General features: G+C 39.4%; 1 protein-coding gene across 3 annotated transcripts in view; it reads left to right on the forward strand.

Moving 5' to 3' along the window:
• Vsig1 (V-set and immunoglobulin domain containing 1) overlaps positions 1-12,926 on the forward strand; it is a 33,558-nt gene extending 20,632 nt beyond the window's left edge. For 2 of the 3 annotated variants that reach the window (XM_028767491.1, XM_028767493.1), the window contains 4 exons: positions 5,028-5,183; positions 5,617-5,736; positions 9,704-9,842; positions 11,135-12,926. In XM_028767491.1, coding sequence (XP_028623324.1) covers positions 5,028-5,183; positions 5,617-5,736; positions 9,704-9,842; positions 11,135-11,525 — 806 coding nt within the window. In that variant the 3' untranslated portion in view covers positions 11,526-12,926. The remainder of the gene's footprint in view (positions 1-5,027; positions 5,184-5,616; positions 5,737-9,703; positions 9,843-11,134) is intronic. The other variant, XM_028767492.1, reaches the window with a different exon arrangement.
• The last annotated feature ends 5,400 nt before the right edge of the window (positions 12,927-18,326 follow it).

Below are 18,326 nucleotides of genomic sequence, written 5' to 3' on the forward strand. Positions count from 1 at the left end.
GGATGGACACATATTTATTATATGACATTGGACAAATCATATCCACTTTCAGAATAGACTTGGAGAAGTTCATTCATTCAGGATTTATAGTGTCCCTACTTTGTACATAAAACAGTAAGCTTGGTAGTGATGGAGAAATGACTTTTGTCCTTGAGGATCACTCAATGGTTGTTGTTGTTATTTGTCTGTTTGTTTGACTGATTGGTTTTGAGGGATCATTCCAACTCTTGAGAATACTAAAGACCTAATTGCAGACTGAAAATAAAGAAAATATTAGAGGGAAAGAAGGGCTTGAAACCCTTACAAGTAGCCCCAAATGGAGCTGTTTTGAGTTTGACTATTTGCATCATAGGAAAGGAGACCCTAGGCCAAATTACTATGTAGTTGAGGGGCTTAAAAATTGGCAACAAGGTGCACATCTAAAAGAACTATCCACAGTTGTCTTGCTACCTGTGTGATACTAAAAGGAACCAATTGATGCCTTCTATGAACTCTGTCATTGCATCTATTGTTCTGAAAAAGAGGGACATGTTACCCAGGAGGTAATGTTTAAGAGTGGTTTTCTCAGGTAGTTGTTTTTTATTGTGCTTGCCTTATGCTAGGCATTAGGGTAAAGAACTAGATGAACCCATTCCTAGAACAGCTTATGTTGCAGCTCAGAAGACCAGTCATCTGTATGGGGAATATAGTGTGGCGAGAATGCCAGAAACCATGAGACTGGAAATCAGAAAACTTGGGTTCTAGAAGGCCTTTCTCTGTTCTCAGTGACCTCAAGCAATGTAGTCCATCACTCCCTGACCACTGTAAGATAGATTTTAAGTCTGCCTCCTTTACTGATTTATTATGAGAATTCAATTAGGTGCTGGGGATTAAAGGCCCTTTTAATGTTCAAGTAATTTGAGGGATTAATCCTCTAATGATTTTCTGTTGCTGCTGTGTCTCTGCGGTGATCTGAGCAGAAGCAATTGTCAAGAAAAGGCTTGGAAGTAGCCCTGAGCTAAGCTACTCAGGAAGGTTAATTTTCTTAAAATTGAAGTTCAGAGGATTCCCAGTGAATTTCCATAAGCTAAAGCTACCTTAAGCTAGTTTTTGGTTTGTTTGTTGCCCTATGAGCCTTTGGGTCATTGCCATGACTTGGTCATAATTTCCTTGAAGCAGCCAGAATCCATAAACTGAAGATGCTGAACAATCTAAAGATTTCTTTTTTCTAGACACAGTAAAAAAATATTTTCATTAATAAAAGATTATCTTATGATTTTTAACCTTCCAGAAGTAGTGATAGTAAATTATCTCTAAATTTTCAAACTCGGTTTGCAGTTCTCAAATCCCATTGCATATCAACACCCTGATTGGGCCTGGACAAAGTAGAGATGGGTGAGTTGGAGAGACCAGTTGTTCAGAAGAATTATTGATACTCCATTGCAGATGGCTCTTCATATCGCTACATTTAAAAAAAAACTCTTTATTATTGTAATGAATTCACAAATAAAAGTGCCACATAGCTAGATTATGGTAACCATCCAAACAAACACTTGCCCAGGCCCAAATTCAGTGAAAACTCAAGTTAGAATGGCCATGCTGAACCCATGGGGCATTGCTTATGCCTTTCTTTATCACTGTCATTTGTATTATTGTGAACTTAATTTGGCACAAGAAAGAAAAATATCTATGAGGGAGTTGAACCTAATAGTACCATTTTTTGGTCTCCTTTCTAAATGTTACACTACACCCATGTGTATGGTACGCAAAATGTTATACTATACCCATAATGTGTATATGTTTATGGGTAAACAGCTGTGATGGTAGGTATAGTGTAACAATGCATCTTTGAGAGACATTTATTGCCCAACATGGCCATCAATTCTGTGTATTTACTTTGCATTCAAGAGTTTCTCTTTCTTTCTTTCTTTGCATTTATGAGTTTCTTAATCAAAGCCAGAGAACATGTTTCAGTTACTGTTCTAGGCAGTGGAAATAGTAAGATGTCAAAGATAGGGTCTCAGCCCTCTAGAAATCTAATCTCGTGAAAAGACAGATTGCAAAAAAGCTTTCAGTGGGTGTTTTGAGGGGAGAGCTGTGAAGGCACAGGTCAGGTGTGGATAACTTCAAAAGGAGAACTAGAGAAGGCTCATCAGGGAAAGAGAGTTTTGTGCTGGTCAGGGAATTATGACCAAGAGTGTGTCCGGCAGAGCACAGACTGAAGTGTCAGGTTACAATTCACATAAAGAAAGCAGCAGTGAACAAAGAAGCAGGTGTTTTGGTGGGTGGCTATTTATTTAAGAGATTTCCAGTAGTCATGACAACTTTGGAAAATCCATCTCTGAAAAATTCCCAGATCGACTCTGAATAATTATTATGTGTACATTTGGAATAGACACATCTCCATTCTGCAGTTTGCCACATAAAAATTATTAATTTAGAGGAGTTTTGTGAGCACACGGAAGCATTTTCATTTATCTTCTGAGATGAACCTTTTCCTTCCATCCCAATTCTGATGAAAGCAATAAAGCCAAAGGGTAGATCAATGGCTTTGCCAATAAAACATACTAGCTCTTTTGGGGACTTTAACTGGATGAAATGTCAGCTCAATTCTGATTCAGTAGTTTTAGAAGATATATAGGAATACAGCTTGTCTCAAAATGAGTCACCTAGTGTTCTGTTAATAATAAAAAGAGAAAGAGAGAAGGAGAAAAAGAAGAAGAAGCCTAATCTGGGTTTGAATTTGGACTCAATGTACAAGTGCCAGTTATTCTAGATTGTTGTCTATAATTTAGTCCTAGTGCCTGACTTTTTAATATTAAAATATCCACGTTTTATTGTTCAGATTGTTCTGTTCTAATACAGGGGCTATTTTTTTAAGACACTAAGCCTAGTCATAGTTGAACGATATGGTTAATTGGCCTAGTTTAAAGTAGGTTAATCAAGTTTTTCTCATCTCAGAAAGCCATTGATATGGAAAAGGGATTGAAATCTAAGTAGAAAATACTCTAAATCAAAAGATATTAGTTTTCAAAGACTAGTGAAGCATTTTGAAGAGTTGTGCTTATACACATCTGTCTTCTTTGTGTGTAACAAGGGTTCGAGTCTGAGATGGCTTACCAGAGCAGAAGCTTATAAAAGATTGATTTCAATAGCAAAAATTAGTCTAAGCCACAGCCAATATCAATTCCATGTACAAGTCCCTGTTTATGATATTTACATTTGACCAGCTAGAACTTAGACCATTTCTTATTTATGTTTTATAGATGAGTCAAACTGAGGTTTAGTTTCAATTAAGTAACTTGCCCAAATACCTATTATGTAAAGTTACAGAGTTGGCTTTCTAAGATGGGAAAACCTTGATTTGCCTGCCTTAAACTAGGTCATTTAGCCATATCATCCAACTATGACTAGACTTAATATCTTTTTAAAAAAAATGCTCTAAATGTTATAGCCCCTATATTAGAACAGAGCAATTTGAACAATAAAATGTGGGTATTGTCCAAGGAGAACCTAAGGCATGAGTAGTCTGAAGCATTTAAAGTGTAAATTTCATAAGTTTGAGCGTGTTAACCACTAGAGAGGTAGTTGTTATAATCCAAGTTAAGATAAGGAAGAAGAGCTAGGTATAGTGGCATATGCCTGCAATTCTAGCACTTGAGAGGTAGAGGCCAGATGATCATGAATTGAAGGTTTATCTTCAGCGACACAGCAAGTTTAAAGTGCGCCTCGGCTACATGAAACCTTGCCTCAAAGACTCACAAACCAATCAACCAAACATAAAACAAAAGGACAGATGTTAATTGGAATGTGTAGAATTTATGATCATATCCCTGTATGTCATTTAGGACAGAGTAGGTGACACAAAGTGAGGAGGATGGGGAGACTGTGACTCACAGCTATCTACAGAACGTCTCCATCCAAGGGCTGTCATAAATAGCTGAAAAGTCAGCATGTGGCAAACTACCCCCAGTGTCACTCCTCCTCATCCCTTCCTCTAAAACTTGTTCTTCTACCCGAATTCTTTATCTCGGGCATCAGCACTGATCATGGACCCAGGAGCAGAAGCCTGGAACTACCCATCAGCTATCCCCTCTTCATCATCCTCTGTAGCTAGCTGGCCACTAGCTCCTGTTGACACCATTTTCTTAATACCTCTTGAATGGCTTTTCACTGGGCTCAGGAACCCTTCATATCTGAGAGCTCCATGTGAAGTATTAGAAAAATCACTATCCCTACCTTTCTTAAACCCATGGTCTCCCTGTTCCCAGTATAAAACACGTATAATACAGAGTCCTTCTAGGTGCAGGCCTCCAGTGTTCTGTAACTCCATCTCTCATTATCCTCAACCCAATTTCAGAACTGTCATCGAGTTGCTTTTGAATCTGCAGTGCCTAGTCTAGTTCTAGACAGATAGAAGGCACATAGCTAAATGCTTGCTGAGTGACAGAAAGATTGCAGCATCGTATAGCACATATATGCAAAATGGGCTTCTGCTGAGGAGAAACAGAGAGAAATTCAAAGCCTCCCAGCAAGTTTGGGTCACCTATAGATGAATAAATGAAAAATTACCTCACAAAGGAATAGAGAATGCAATATTGATGGAATATTTCAAAATTTATTTTCTGGAAAGGGTTCTGTTTTCATTTAAGACTGCTTTTGAAACATAAGCTATGTTTCTACTCAGAGTTTGCTTACCTTTGGCTGCTTTAATAAAGGCATATTTTAGGATACAATGAGGAAATGCATGGTTATAAATCCGGGAAAGAGGCAGACAGAAGAGACACTATTTGAATCTTAATGGGCTCCTGACTAGATGGTCCCTGCAGCTGAAGTGCTCTACTCCCATCTGGTGGTACAATTAGAAAACTGTCCCCTAAAAAAAAAAAAAAAAAAAAAAAAAAAAACAACCTTTTTAAAGACTAAACTAAATAGACTAAATAAATGTATGTTCTCTTGGTTTGTGACACAAAAGCGAGAAAAAGACTGCAATGGGCACAGACTGCCATTTTCTTGCAAGAATCTTAATCTTTGCCATTGCCTTACAGTCAAACCTTCCAAGCCCTTTTGTACCATCCAAGGAAGACCAGAAGCAGGCTATCCTATTTCCTTGTCTTGCCTTTCTGCCTTTGGAACACCGTCTCCTGTGTATTACTGGTATAGGATTGAGGGGAACACCATTGTGCCAGTAAAAGAAAGCTTCAGTGAGTATTGCCTTTCAGAACTTCTGGATTGGCCTGGTGTTAGGGTTGCTGAACGGTATGTCCTGTCTGCTTCTCGTCTGAAGTACTCACCTAACAGTATGTGCTGTCCGATGCTTGTCTGAAGTGCTCAAACATTTCTTCTCTTGATATCAGTGTGTGTATGTGTTTGTATGTATATGTGGGGAAGAGGTGTGCTTAAAATGATGCCTGTCTCCTAACATGATGATTGTGGCATGTCTATTTTTCAGAGTGCAGAATTCATCTGAGAGGTAGTCGGGAGGGTCTGTGTTGTAGGGCTACTTTTAGAGCCTCCCAAGAGACCTAGTTGGATCCTGTCCATCAGGAGAGGCCACTGTAAGAAAGCAGGTTGGAATTAAGCAATGTAAACTGAGATGACAAGAGATCTTAAACATGTTTTTCCTGGTTTTGACAGACTCAGCCACTGGAGTTTTGGCTATTGGAAATCTAACAAATTTTGAACAAGGTTATTACCAGTGTACTGCCATCAACAGTCTTGGCAATAGTTCCTGTGAAATTGACTTAACCTCTTCACGTAAGTTGACCATATGACTTTCATACTTTATCCTTGGGTCAAGTTGCTTGGGCCTACCAGTTGAGCACATTTACTAGAATCTCTCTTTAGTCCTTCTTGCTTCTCTAGATATTTATGTGTTTTAGTGGTAAGTTGATATGATGAATGGCCATCCTAGTCTCTAATATCTACATAATATATCCATTAAATCATTTACTGTGTAGTTTACTTAGGCATCACATAATCATTAGAAAGTAGGTATTCTTGTTTGATAAATAAAAACAATGGTGTTATTAATAGTCTAGATGCTCTTTCTTAGGTAGCTTTTTGGCTATCTTTGTCAAATGTATAGCTCTCAAACTTCCTGCTTAAGATTAGCCTCCAGAAAACACAGGGAAATATTTGAAGATATGGTACAAGCGGAATTTTCTGACAAGGACTTTGGTAGCCCCGGAAATAATAGCAAGAACAGATAAACGAGCTTGCTCTTGTGTGAAATTTAAAAGCTTTTGTACAGCACAGAAAATAACAAACTGAAAGAAGATGCAGCCTAGAGAATGGAAGGAAGTATTGTCCAGACATTTAGCCCACAGAGGATTGATACCCAGAATATATGAAGAACTTAAAAAAAAATCCAGGGATAATCCAGTCAATAAATAGGTGTTTTGTACAGACAGGTCTCAGAAGAATTACAATTAGGCAACAAGTATATGAAAAAAATGTTTAATGTTTTTTTTTTTACCATCAGAAAATGCACTCCAGAATTCTGGTGAGCTTCCATTTTACCCCAGTTATATGACTATTATCCAGAAATCAAACAACAAATTTGAGCAAGGCTATGGAAGAAAAGGAACTGGTTCCCACACTGCTGATGGGAATGTGAAGTAGAGCAACCACAACAGAAACTGGTATAGAGGATCCTCAAAACAAACAAACACCAGTAGAGCTACTGAGCTACTGTATGATCCAGTTGTAACACTTCTGTGTCTACATTAAAAGAACTCAAGGCAGCACAGCACAGAGCGAGCTGTATAACCCTGCTGACTTCAGTCTTCCTTCAGCCAGGTTACAGACTCACAGATTGCCATCACCTGATGAGTGCATAGAGTTTTATTCAGCCACAAAGAACAGTAGCATTATGTTGTTTTCATGGAAATAGAAGCGAAGTAAGCCATATTAACAAAGATAAATGTCACATGCTTTCTTTCATAGGCAGAATCTGGATTTTTAAAAAGACATGAGAGTAGAAGGGGGCTGTTAGGGGAAGCGAAAAGGGTCCAGTGGGAGGAACATGGAAGAGGAATGGGAGAAAGTACCAGGGGTGAGAATATGATCAAAGTTACATGGTATACATCTGGGAATACATAATTATACTCATAATTTTATTTTATTTCTATGTCCTGATAAAAAATAAAGCTAAAAGTTCAAAGACAAATATCTGTTTATAATAATAACCAGTCACATTTATAATCAAAATAACCTAATGTTTATTTTTATTAATATTAGTATTAAATTATTTCCCAGATTCTTAACCAGGTGCTACATGTGCAGTATCTCTCCAAACCTTCCCTACCACCCTATTTATGGAAGCAGAATAAATACATTAGTCTTATTTTCCTGAAGGGTACACTGAACCTTAGAGAGGTAAATGACTTACCGAAGTTCATTAAGTTACTAACTTGCACAGCTGGGATGCCTCTAAATCTCTTCCTCTTGAAAGGCACTTATTTACTCTCTGATATCCACACTTAAGAGCCCTGGTACTGACAGATTAAGCCAAATCCTGGGACAAGCCCTTCTAAGGGATGTCTTGTCACACCTCTTCGGGATCCCTTGATAACTCTTAGAACCTGTTGTCTGCCCTCCATTCTCATTTCACTTTCAGCTCCTTCCCGTGACCATCTCCATTGTCTCTCAGTACTTCTCACTCAGTTTGTTGTCTGCCCTTCTACAGACAGGATCATGTTGCAGATGGCGGTCACTTAAGATTAGTACTCGAGTCTTCTTTCCAATGACCTCCAGCATTTGCCTGGCTTTCCTTCCTTCCTTCCCTTTTCCTTCTTGCCTCCTTTCCTTTCTCTGCTCTCCTATCCTTCTCTTTCTTCCAAGTCACTTATTAGATATCCACTATGAGATATCTACTATGGATGGTCATAATTGATGAAGAGACTGAGGTCAAGAAAAAAAACTATGTCTTTCACCCAAGGAGCTTACCATTCAGCTACAAGGCTAAACCGAGGCTGTATGTACTAAATGCTATAGTATAGGTCTACACAGAGTATATGGGACACCAAAAAAAGGAACACTTATGGTTACAGATCTAGAGCAGCTGTGCTGGCCAGGTACCATTTGAGCTGGCGCTTGAAGGTACTAACAAAGGCTATTGTTTCTGTAAAATGGGGGAGACATTTTAAAATGTTGTCTAACAAAGAACCATAGTTCGGGTGTTTCTGAGTTGTGAACAGTATTTAATTTTCACAAATTGAATATTTAATTAAAATTGTGCTGTAATTGTATTAGGAGAATGTAGTGGGAGATGAAGAGCGCTCAGAAATTCAGGAGGGAATAATGAATGTTGGGGAAAGGCAGGCCACCAGAGAGCAGGCATAATAGAAACATGGAGGCAAGAGCAGCTTTGGAAAATACCAAGAGTGGTCAGAGTGGGTCAAGAGAATGCTGTTTTGTTAAAAGTTTAGAGTCATTTAATTTTTAAAAGTATTCACGTGTGCTCCTTTAGTTTTATTTTTATTGCCTTCACCCATATATAACGAATTGTAGTCATTTTCACACAGCCCTATCCCTCTCTCACCGCCTCTTTCCCACTAGAACTCAGTTTCCCAACAAGTCCCTCTTCTCCTTTGATGTCTTCTTTTTGTGTGTGGCCTACTGAGTTTAATTAGAATGTCTTGCTTAAGCGTTGGTGGGAGATGATTTACTTGAGCAATGTCAGTTTATTAGTGCGTACACCACTGAAGACAAATGGCATTTCCTCCTCCAACAACTGCTGATTGTCAGTAGTCTTGCAGGGAGAGGTTGAGCCTCGTGGGTCTTTCATTCACCCATGATGAAATATGAAAGGGTCCAATCTTGTTTTTGCAGATAATCACAGCTGCAGGGAGTTCTTGAGTGCAGTAGCTATGTCATATCTGGAAGACATCTTTTTGCTGACCAGCTCCCCATCCTATCTCTTAATGCTCTTCCCATCCCCCTCTTCTTCAGTATTCCCTGAGCCTTGGTGACATCGCTGTTCCATTTAGGGTTTCTGAGACAGGTCTTTCTATGTATAGAGCCCAGGCTGGGTTCAGACTCAGGATTTTTCTGTCTCAGCCTTTTGAGTGCTAGGATCATAAGCATGTGCGGCTGTGCCTGGCTGCATGGATTCCTTTATTTATAAGAAGTTGAAAGTTTTTTTATGCAAACTTCACTCCTCATCTCAAAATATAGCCTGTTGCCTCTTGTTTAAGGGGAAATAGATGGGCATGGTCTGGTCTGTGACCCAGACAGGCTCTATCAGGGACAACACCTCTGGGCTTGAAGGTCTGGTGTTCAGCTGGACTGTCTCACAGTCATTAAACTTTTCCATAGACTGATGTAATAAACCAGATGCCTGTTTATCCAGATGGCATATCCTTTCCCAGTGACTAGAATGCAGGCAGCCCCTTCATGTGCAAGGAGTGTGTAGAGGAGAAGCCTTTTAGGGAAGCTTTTAAACTTGGTTCCCTAAATACTGCTTTAAAAACAAACCTGCCTGCCACGTGGGCATATTTTTCTTCCCTTGTATACATGTCAACGTGAAGCTACACAGCCACTTCTTCACCCACTAAGAACCTAAGTAGCACAGTTCTGGGGGTTTCTTTTCCTTCGACCTCTACCTGTTACTTTGATGCTCTGGGAATCTTCCCAGTAGTTTTCACCAGTCTCAAATGCAGGTGTGTGAGGAGGAGATGTGTTCTGATTTCCCAACTACCTATCTATCTGTGCCCTCCAGATCCAGAAGTAGGAATCATCATCGGAGCCTTGGTCGGTGCACTGACAGGAGTGGCTATCATCATCTGTGTGGTGTACTTTGCCAGGAACAAAGTTAAATCCAAGCAAAAGAAGAAGTTAAATTCCAGCACTGAACTTGAGTAAGCCCCTTTTGACTTCCAGCCACTTCCTCATTGTTGTCTTAACCTGAATGCGAGCATTCCTGGGAAGTAGCTCCCACTAACCTCCCCCTAAGCACTCCTTTCAGCATGACCTACCAAGGTTAACTCCGCGCTTGTTCTCACTGTTTTTACCCAAAGCATGATGGTGCCTGTTTATTGAGACCTGTGTGCTAGACTCGGTTCTAAGCATGTATTATCAACTAATTTAATCATCACAAAAGTCCTTTTAGGTCAGAGACAGTGTTTTAGGATCTAATATTAACAGGTTTATTTTTATACTGACACAATCATAAACACAATTGTGCATATTTTAATGTAACAGGAGACCCACAAAAGCAAAAGTACATAGGGCCCCGGGAAGTCAGAATTTGGTTCGCCTACAGCCTGTACTCTTAAGTACTACAGTGTACGTCACACTCATTCGCTTGCTCTCCCTTCTCTCTTCCTTTTAAACTTATTTTTATTTGTTTGAGATTATAATTACAACATTTTCCCCTTCCCTTCCTTCTTTCCAAATCCTCCCGTATATGCTTCCCTGTTCTCTTTCAAGTTCATGGCCTCTTTTTTCGTTAATTGTCATTGTGTGCATATATGTATATTTACATGCATACATGTTCCCAAATACAACCTGCTAAGTACTGTCATCTGTGTGCAGATATTCATGGATGACCAGAATGTATTGGATAACCAACTGGTGTGCCTTTCCCTGGATTTCCATCTTCTTGATTCCAAAAAAGGATTCAGGAGCCGAGCACTAAGGAGTTGGAGATAGAGATACAACTAACCATGGATTTGACCCTCAAATACATTATCAATTTCTCAGACCCTTTATTTATTTTAGTTTTCTACTTTTTAAATGATGGTGTGTCTTTCTTGGACTTTAATATTGTTGAAATCAACCCTTTCTTAACTCCACAACAGACACATCTGGTCTGACAGCAAGTGAAAATACCAGAATGAGCAGCTGTTCTAAACCTATGGTTCTCAACCTGTGGGTTCAACCCTTCTAGCAAACCTCTATCTCCAAAAATATTTATATTATGATCCATAACATACCAAAATTACAATTATGAAGGAGAAACTAAAAAAATCTTATGGTTACTACAGATCACCACAAAATGAGGAACTGTATTAAAAGTGTCACAGTATTAGGAAGGTTGAGAACCAATGGTCTACAGCCTATTTGATACTAAAGCTACAGTGTATGGCTTCATGTGAAATTTCCAAGTGTGACTCTTCCCTAATGTGTTTCTGGTGATTCTTTCTTATAGGCCAATGACAAAGGTACAGCATTCCCGACAAAATGAGGCAATTCCAGTTGATAGCATCCAGCTAGCAGGAACTTTGCCATCTCCCATCCATGCTGGCCACAACACCGAACCTACTACTATTACAGTCTTGGAGCCAGAATATGAGCCTAATCCCCCTCTGGAAACTGCCACACAGCCTGACCCTGAACCAGAGGGTTCAGTGCCAGTGCCAGTGCCAGTGCCTGAGGCAGAGGTTCATCTGCAGCCAGAGCTGGAGCTGGACCCGGAGACAGAGACAGAGCCTGAGCCGGAACAGGAGCCTGAGCCGGAACATGAGCTTGAACCCGACCCCCAGTCTGGAATAATAGCTGAGCCTATGCATGAGGAGGAAAAGAATACAGTTAAGGCATAGACAGGCATGGCATTAAGTATGGTGGTTCCCACTAAAGAACCCATTCCTGGCTTTTAAAATTTGGTGGACTTAACCAGCCCCCAGTTTGTCCATCCATCATGGACAACCCTCATCCAACAACATGCGTATTCCAACCATTAATCCAAAATAAAGAAATCAAGGTAACTACTAAAGAAATGCCGTGGTTTCTGCCTTTTTAGTATAGGTTACCTAAAACTGTACTAATATGTAACCTAACAAATGATAAGGCCAAGACAAGTTGTTCATTTCTAATTTACTTGGAAGAGTATTTGCAAAAGTATATTCTGTATTTTATAGTAATTTTTTGGTCATGGATCACATGTACATATCCTAAGATAAGGTTAATTTGATTGAATATTAATTTTGGGATTGGTTGTCTTTCCTGTTCCTTTTCTTTTGTATTTACCACTGAGAAAAAAATGTTTGCACCATTGGTCCATAAATTAGAAAAAAAATCATTTCCCCCAAATAAGGTATGTATCAATTGGTACATATAATTGATAACAAAGTCTTATAATTTATCATATTAGATCTTTAATAAATCACTTCAGTGTCCAACATTGAACATAGCATTTTTATAACTTATTTTTCACTACCTAATGGTGCACAAGCAAACAATTTAGAATAAACCTTTTCTTTGGTGAGCATAAAGTGTTGGTATTGGGGGGCAATTCAGAATATACCTTTGAATAAGATATGTATTACTGTTGGATGGTATCTGTTTTAGCAGTAGACTGGGATGGTTTTCCAGATGAACACTTTGGTCTACTTTAGATAATCTGAACTGGCAATTTAAGTACTCTGTGTTACTGTATCTATAGTCCATGTTAATAGAAATATTACTTTTACATAAGTGATAAACAGAAAGTGAATACATTGATAAAATCCTTTCGTCACTTTAAAAAGGCTTTTTCACAGTCATGTTTCACCGAATCCCACTCTGAAGAAATTTGCATGTAGATTTATTTTTTAACTTATGTAATCAATCATATTTGAAATATAATTTTAAGGCTCAATAAATAATCCTCAATAAAATCTCATTTAGTGACTACTAAGATAGAGTCTTTAATAAGTAATTTTATTTTCATGTAATTTATGTACTATAAGCTGTATCCATTTTAACTGTATAATTTGGTGAGTTTTGACAGTTGTACACACCCATGAAATCACCATACCTATGTAGAAGTAGATGGTTTTCACCAGCCCATAGTGCTTCCTCATGTCCCCTTTTACAATTCCACTGTGCCCTGGACCAAGATGATCATTGATCTGTTTTCCATTTCTAAACATTAGCTTTTCCTTTTCTGACCTTTATATGAATGGTATCCTATGGTGCATACTTTTGTATCTGACTTTCTTCTCAAGTAAATACTTTTCAGTAGATCTCTGTCACATCTAGGATCTATATAAAGGATTTCCTTAACTGAAAACTTTTCTCTGTATAGATCCTGCCTATTTGTCAATTGGGGTAGAGTCTACAGACATTTTAAGGTGAAATGAAGTTAACTAATATTTATTACTTGCACCAAGCCTGGAAAATGGATATCAAGCTTTACTTGAGTATTTTCTTTGATGTGTCAATTGGTAGACACTTTTGGAGATTTTTAAAGCATATTTTGCATTAACCAGTGAACTATAGTGCACTGTCATGGTAATATAGTGCCTAATGTATACAAGGAAGCAAACGTCTGAAGGTCCTGAGAATGACCTCACTTTTAGATACTGTAAACTAATACTAAAATTGCTATAACAGCTGTGGGAAAGAAGGCCACAGTGGTGGTGAAGGATTCCTGGAGGCGTTCCACGCTGACGGGTCCCACATACAGGAGGAGGTCTAAGGTTCCAGAGGCTGGAGTCTTTGGTGGGCGGCAGACCCCAATGATACGAGGAAGTCCTTGGTTCCAGAAAGGTTTATTTTCATGGAGGATGGATTTGGATGTACCCCCCTGAAACTCAGGGCAGTCCTGAGTTAAATAGGGAGGGAGTAAGGGGGAGGGTCTGGGGAAGGATCCTTAATTTGCTCCGCCCTCTGGCCTTCATTAGTATGTAAATCCCTAGGGCCTGAGGCCTGTAGTCACGCCCTCTACCTGTGCACTTTGGGAGGGGCTGTAATGGCCTATGTGACTGAACAATGTAGGTCTATGGAGACTAGACTGCGTGTAAGAATCTTAGGTTCTGGGGACGTGGTCGAACTCCTGCCATTTCTCACTTAGAATCTCAAGGTTCCAGCCCCATGCCCATCCATGAACCAGGATACCCTTACGCAGTCCCACAAATAGCCAAGTAGCTGAAATTTATTTTTTCTTGTCCATTTCTATTATGGGATAAATCTTAGGAAGAGAAGTTGACCTGGAATAGTCAATGACTATACTCCCAAATTTCTGATGTTGACTGGAGAAGAAGTCACTATTGGTGGTCTTAAATAGCTCTGTCTTCGCTAGAACTGTTCCATTTGAATACTGATAAATAGTTGGATGAATGATTTTTTTCCACATTTTTTAGATCCCAGATCACCTTGGGAATCTGCTAAAGACTGTGGACCTTTAGCCATTGAAAATGCTTATTACACATAATGTGTCAACATGCAGTTGATTTGTCTTTTTTAATACAGTATTTTTATTATTTGGGAATTTCATAGAGTATATTTTGGTAGTATTCATCCCATCTTACTCCCTCAAATGCTTTCCAAATCCACCCTCACATCACTGCTCTTCTTAACTTAATGTCCCTTTAAAAATAACACATCAAGTCCATGTTTGTGCTGCCTATATACTCCTGGGTGTGGGGCCATCTACTGGAGTATGGTCAACCCATCAGAAACCACACCCTTAAAACTGGCACTCCCCTTCCAAGAAGCAATTAACTGTCAATAGATCTTCAGTTAAGGGTGGGAGCTTATAAGCCCCTTTCCTTTCTATGTTAGAATGTGGACAGATTTCAGAATTGCTCTTACACAGGTCTTGTGCAGGTAACCACAGCTGCCCTGTGTTCATGAGTGCTGTGGTCTTCTCATATCCAGAGGACACTATTTTACTCCAGTATTCTCTGACTTCCGGCTCGTACATTCTTTCTGTTCCCCTTTTCTAATATGTTCCCTGAGCCTTGGGGTGGTTGATATATAGTCAGGATTTGGTTTTCAGGAATTACATCTACTCTAGCCTTTTCAGTCTTGGCTTCTCTGTAACTATTCTTCTCTGATGAATATGAAATTTCATTATCCAGTGATCTCACCCAGGTTGATAAGTTAATCCACTCAAGTATTTTTAAAAAAGAGTAGAACGTAGAAAAAAAGAAGTTTTATTCCATGTAGTTACTTTGGGAAGAGGGACAAAGAGATCCAATGAATCTTCCTCCAAGTTTGTCTTTAACGTCTTGAAGTGAGACTAAAACTTAAATAAAGGGACACACACACACACACACACACACACACAGAGAGAGAGAGAGAGAGAGAGAGAGAGAGAGAGAGAGAGAGATTCTCTATGAAAGTGTGGTTTTGCCTATGACTGACTCATCACTGGGCTTCAGGCTTATCCTGAAGGTGGTTTGCTAAATTATTAGAACCGTGTGAAATCTCTTTCTGAGTGATACATTCTCTTTCTGGCTGGACCCATTTTCTTTCTACAGCATAAGATTCCTGGGGATATTCCCATTTCTTTGGTGTCCATTATTTCAATAATCTGATAGACTGGGTAACACAAGTGTCTCTATACAATGTCTTCATTCCTGTTAGGCTGGTTATAATTCCCCACTTTCTGTTTAACACTTCGGTCTTGAGGTGAAAGATGTCAGTGTCTGACAAACAGAATGTAACTAGAGACCAAAGTTACAGTACATTTAGTTAATGCCAGGTAGCCATGCATAAGAACCATTTTCCATAATCTCTTTACTTTGTTATTTTTGAAATGGCTGGCATAAGCAGCTCCATTTTGTTGATTTGAGATAGGGTCTCATCATGAAGCTGTTGTTGGCCTCAAATTTATGACTTTCCTATTTCAGCTTTCTAAGTTCTGGGCTTGCAGGCAAGTTCTGTCATGCTCATTGAGACTATATTTTAGTTCTTACAACTTCTCCCATTGTCTCTCAACAATATTCACTGAAGACATGTGTCTTAGTTAGGGTTTCCATTGCTGCAAAGAGACACCTTGACCAAAGCAACTCTTATAAAGACAACATTTAATTGGGGCTGGCTTACAGGTTCAGAGGTTCAGTCCATTATAATCTAGGCAGGAGCATGGCAGTGTCCAAGGAGGTGTGGTGTAGGAGGAGCGGAGAGTTCTACATCTTATTCCAAAGGCAGCTAGCAGAATACTGGCTTCCAGGCAGCTAGGACAAGGGTCTTAAAGCCCATACCCACAGTGATACACTTACTCCAACAAGACCACACCTATTCTAACAAGTCCACACTTCCAAATAGTGCCACTATTAATATTGAATATTAATGTGCCAGCATATTGAATATCCTGGGCCAAGGATATTCAAACCATGACAACATTGCTAATTAACCATCTGATGGTTTGCTCTCCACAGTCCCATGATTGAGGGAGAAATTCATCCTTGTTTGGTCTGATTTGATTCCATACTGGGGGAGTAAGGGACATGTCAAGGGACAGTGGCAGTAAACCTTTCAGGCTCAATTTTAGCAACTGAGGTTTAGAACATGTACCTTAGTTAAGGCATACTTGAAGTCTATTCTGCTTGTCCTGTGGGTAATTGTCCTAGCATCTCAAATGTGTTGTCCATGTTGCTTTGTAGGGTGTTAAAAAACAGTTCTGGGACTTTAAAAAAAACCATAGGTATCTGTAGGCATAAATTTTTTACATCCTGGTTTTAATAATGGTTCAACCTCCCCTCTAGCCCACCACCCAGCAGATATAGTGGAAGAGAAAAGTTATTAGAATATGAGGGAAGTGAACCTCTTCAGCAATGGTTCTTTCGGGGGAGAGCTCAATCATTTTGGGCAGCAGTTCAGTCCTATAGCAAACACCAAATAGCATTCAGCAGCTGCAGACCAGTCCTCTAGGCAGGCAGACACCAGGCATGAACCATTTGTACAGTCCAGTCCTTTCAGCAAGCACGCACCAGGCAGCTTGTAGTTCGATCTTGAAAAAACAGCCTGGTTCACCAAACAGCCTGAGGCAAGACCCCAGAAGCCATAAGCTGCAGCAGGAATCTCTTGAGCCGTGGAGCCAGTTTCTTTCAATTTCGGAGTTATCACAAGTTGAGCTCAAAAGGCTATGTAAGGCGAGCCAATACATGTGTGTCTTTAGCAAGGAATGAAGAATAGCGAGGCAGAACAAACCAAACCAAGGCTCAGTGCTCATCTCCCACTGTCTATGGGGTCATATTTATTCTCCTTCATCAAACATCCTTTCACCTGTGTCTGCTTCAGGAAAACAGTCTTTCACATGTTTGCTTTAGCAAGACGTCCTTTCACCTGTGTGCCCCAGAAAAACATCATTTGGCATAACTAACTTTCAAAAGAACTAGAAGTTTCCACTTCAGCTACCAAGTAAAACGCACGCATTTTAGCTACAATTCTTTATGGAAACAACCAACAAGAGTCAAATTTTTGAAAATTAAGTAGTTGCATATATATTTGCAAATATTCACTATCTATCAATTTTTAAAAAGTTTTCATAGTTTAAGTGGCGTCTATACATACAGCCGAGAACAATTAGCACCATGAAAGAGGACTGTACAAAAGTTACTTAAGAAAAGTTTAGACTCTGGCTTAGTAGAACAAGTCTGTAGCACTGACATATCAACAATCAAAAATTTTAATCTTTTGGGAAATTGAAGAAACAGTGCTGCTTATTAAACACAGATTATGCACCAGTATATCTCATGTATAGAATATCAAATACTTATTTTGTCAGAGGAAATGGCTGTATACCCACATTTTAAATTGCAAGATTGTCTGGATGACAATTTTTGATGCCTTAAGTCTTTAAGTCATTAAGAGGTCAAAAATATACCGTATATGTAATGAGACTACTTAGGGTGAGTCTTTGAAAGCCCATAATTATGCATTTGAAGCTGGTACCAGTTAGTTTTAGGAGTCAGTAGCTAAGGGAACTGGAGGGTGTGTTCTCCCCACCCAGGACATTCCCTCCTCCTGTTCCCTCACACTCTCTCTTTATTTTCCCTTTTGAACTGGAGTCTCACTCTGCTACCCAGGCTGACCGCATACTTATGGACATAAGTGATCCCTCTGCTTCCTCAATCCGAGGAGCTGGAATAGCTGATGAGTTCCACCGCATTCTGCCTAGGAATATTTACCTTGCTTGTCGAAGGGATCCATTGTGTTACTCAGGCTGCCCTTGAACTTATGACGTTTCTCCTGATTCAGCCTCTTGTGTATTGGTATTACAGATGTGAGCCACAACTACTTCCAGCTTATCATTTTCTCTGTCTCTGTCTTTGTCTCTGTCTCCATCTCCCTCTCCCTCCCTCCCTCTCTCTTGTGTGGGGTTGGGGTTGGGGTGGGGTGTTTTTGTGTGTGTGTGTGTGTGATAAATCCTGAACCTCTGAAAGATACTGACATAACAATTCTGTCCATTAAATTGCACTGGGGCAGGAAGTGGGGCTTATACTTATATGTTATAAAGAGCTTATATATTATAAAGAGCTTTCAAATTAGGAGCCAATATGGGTTTTTCTCCTACATTATCATCACTGAATCAGAAAATATTCTAATTAACATTAGGAAACATTATTTTGTTCCTGCCTTTACCAACAACAGTATGCTGAAGTTAATGGAATGGCTTCTTTTGATAGCAG

This window comes from Grammomys surdaster, unplaced genomic scaffold, assembly GCF_004785775.1.
Source record: "Grammomys surdaster isolate TR1022 unplaced genomic scaffold, NIH_TR_1.0 173, whole genome shotgun sequence".
Lineage (NCBI taxonomy): Eukaryota > Metazoa > Chordata > Mammalia > Rodentia > Muridae > Grammomys > Grammomys surdaster.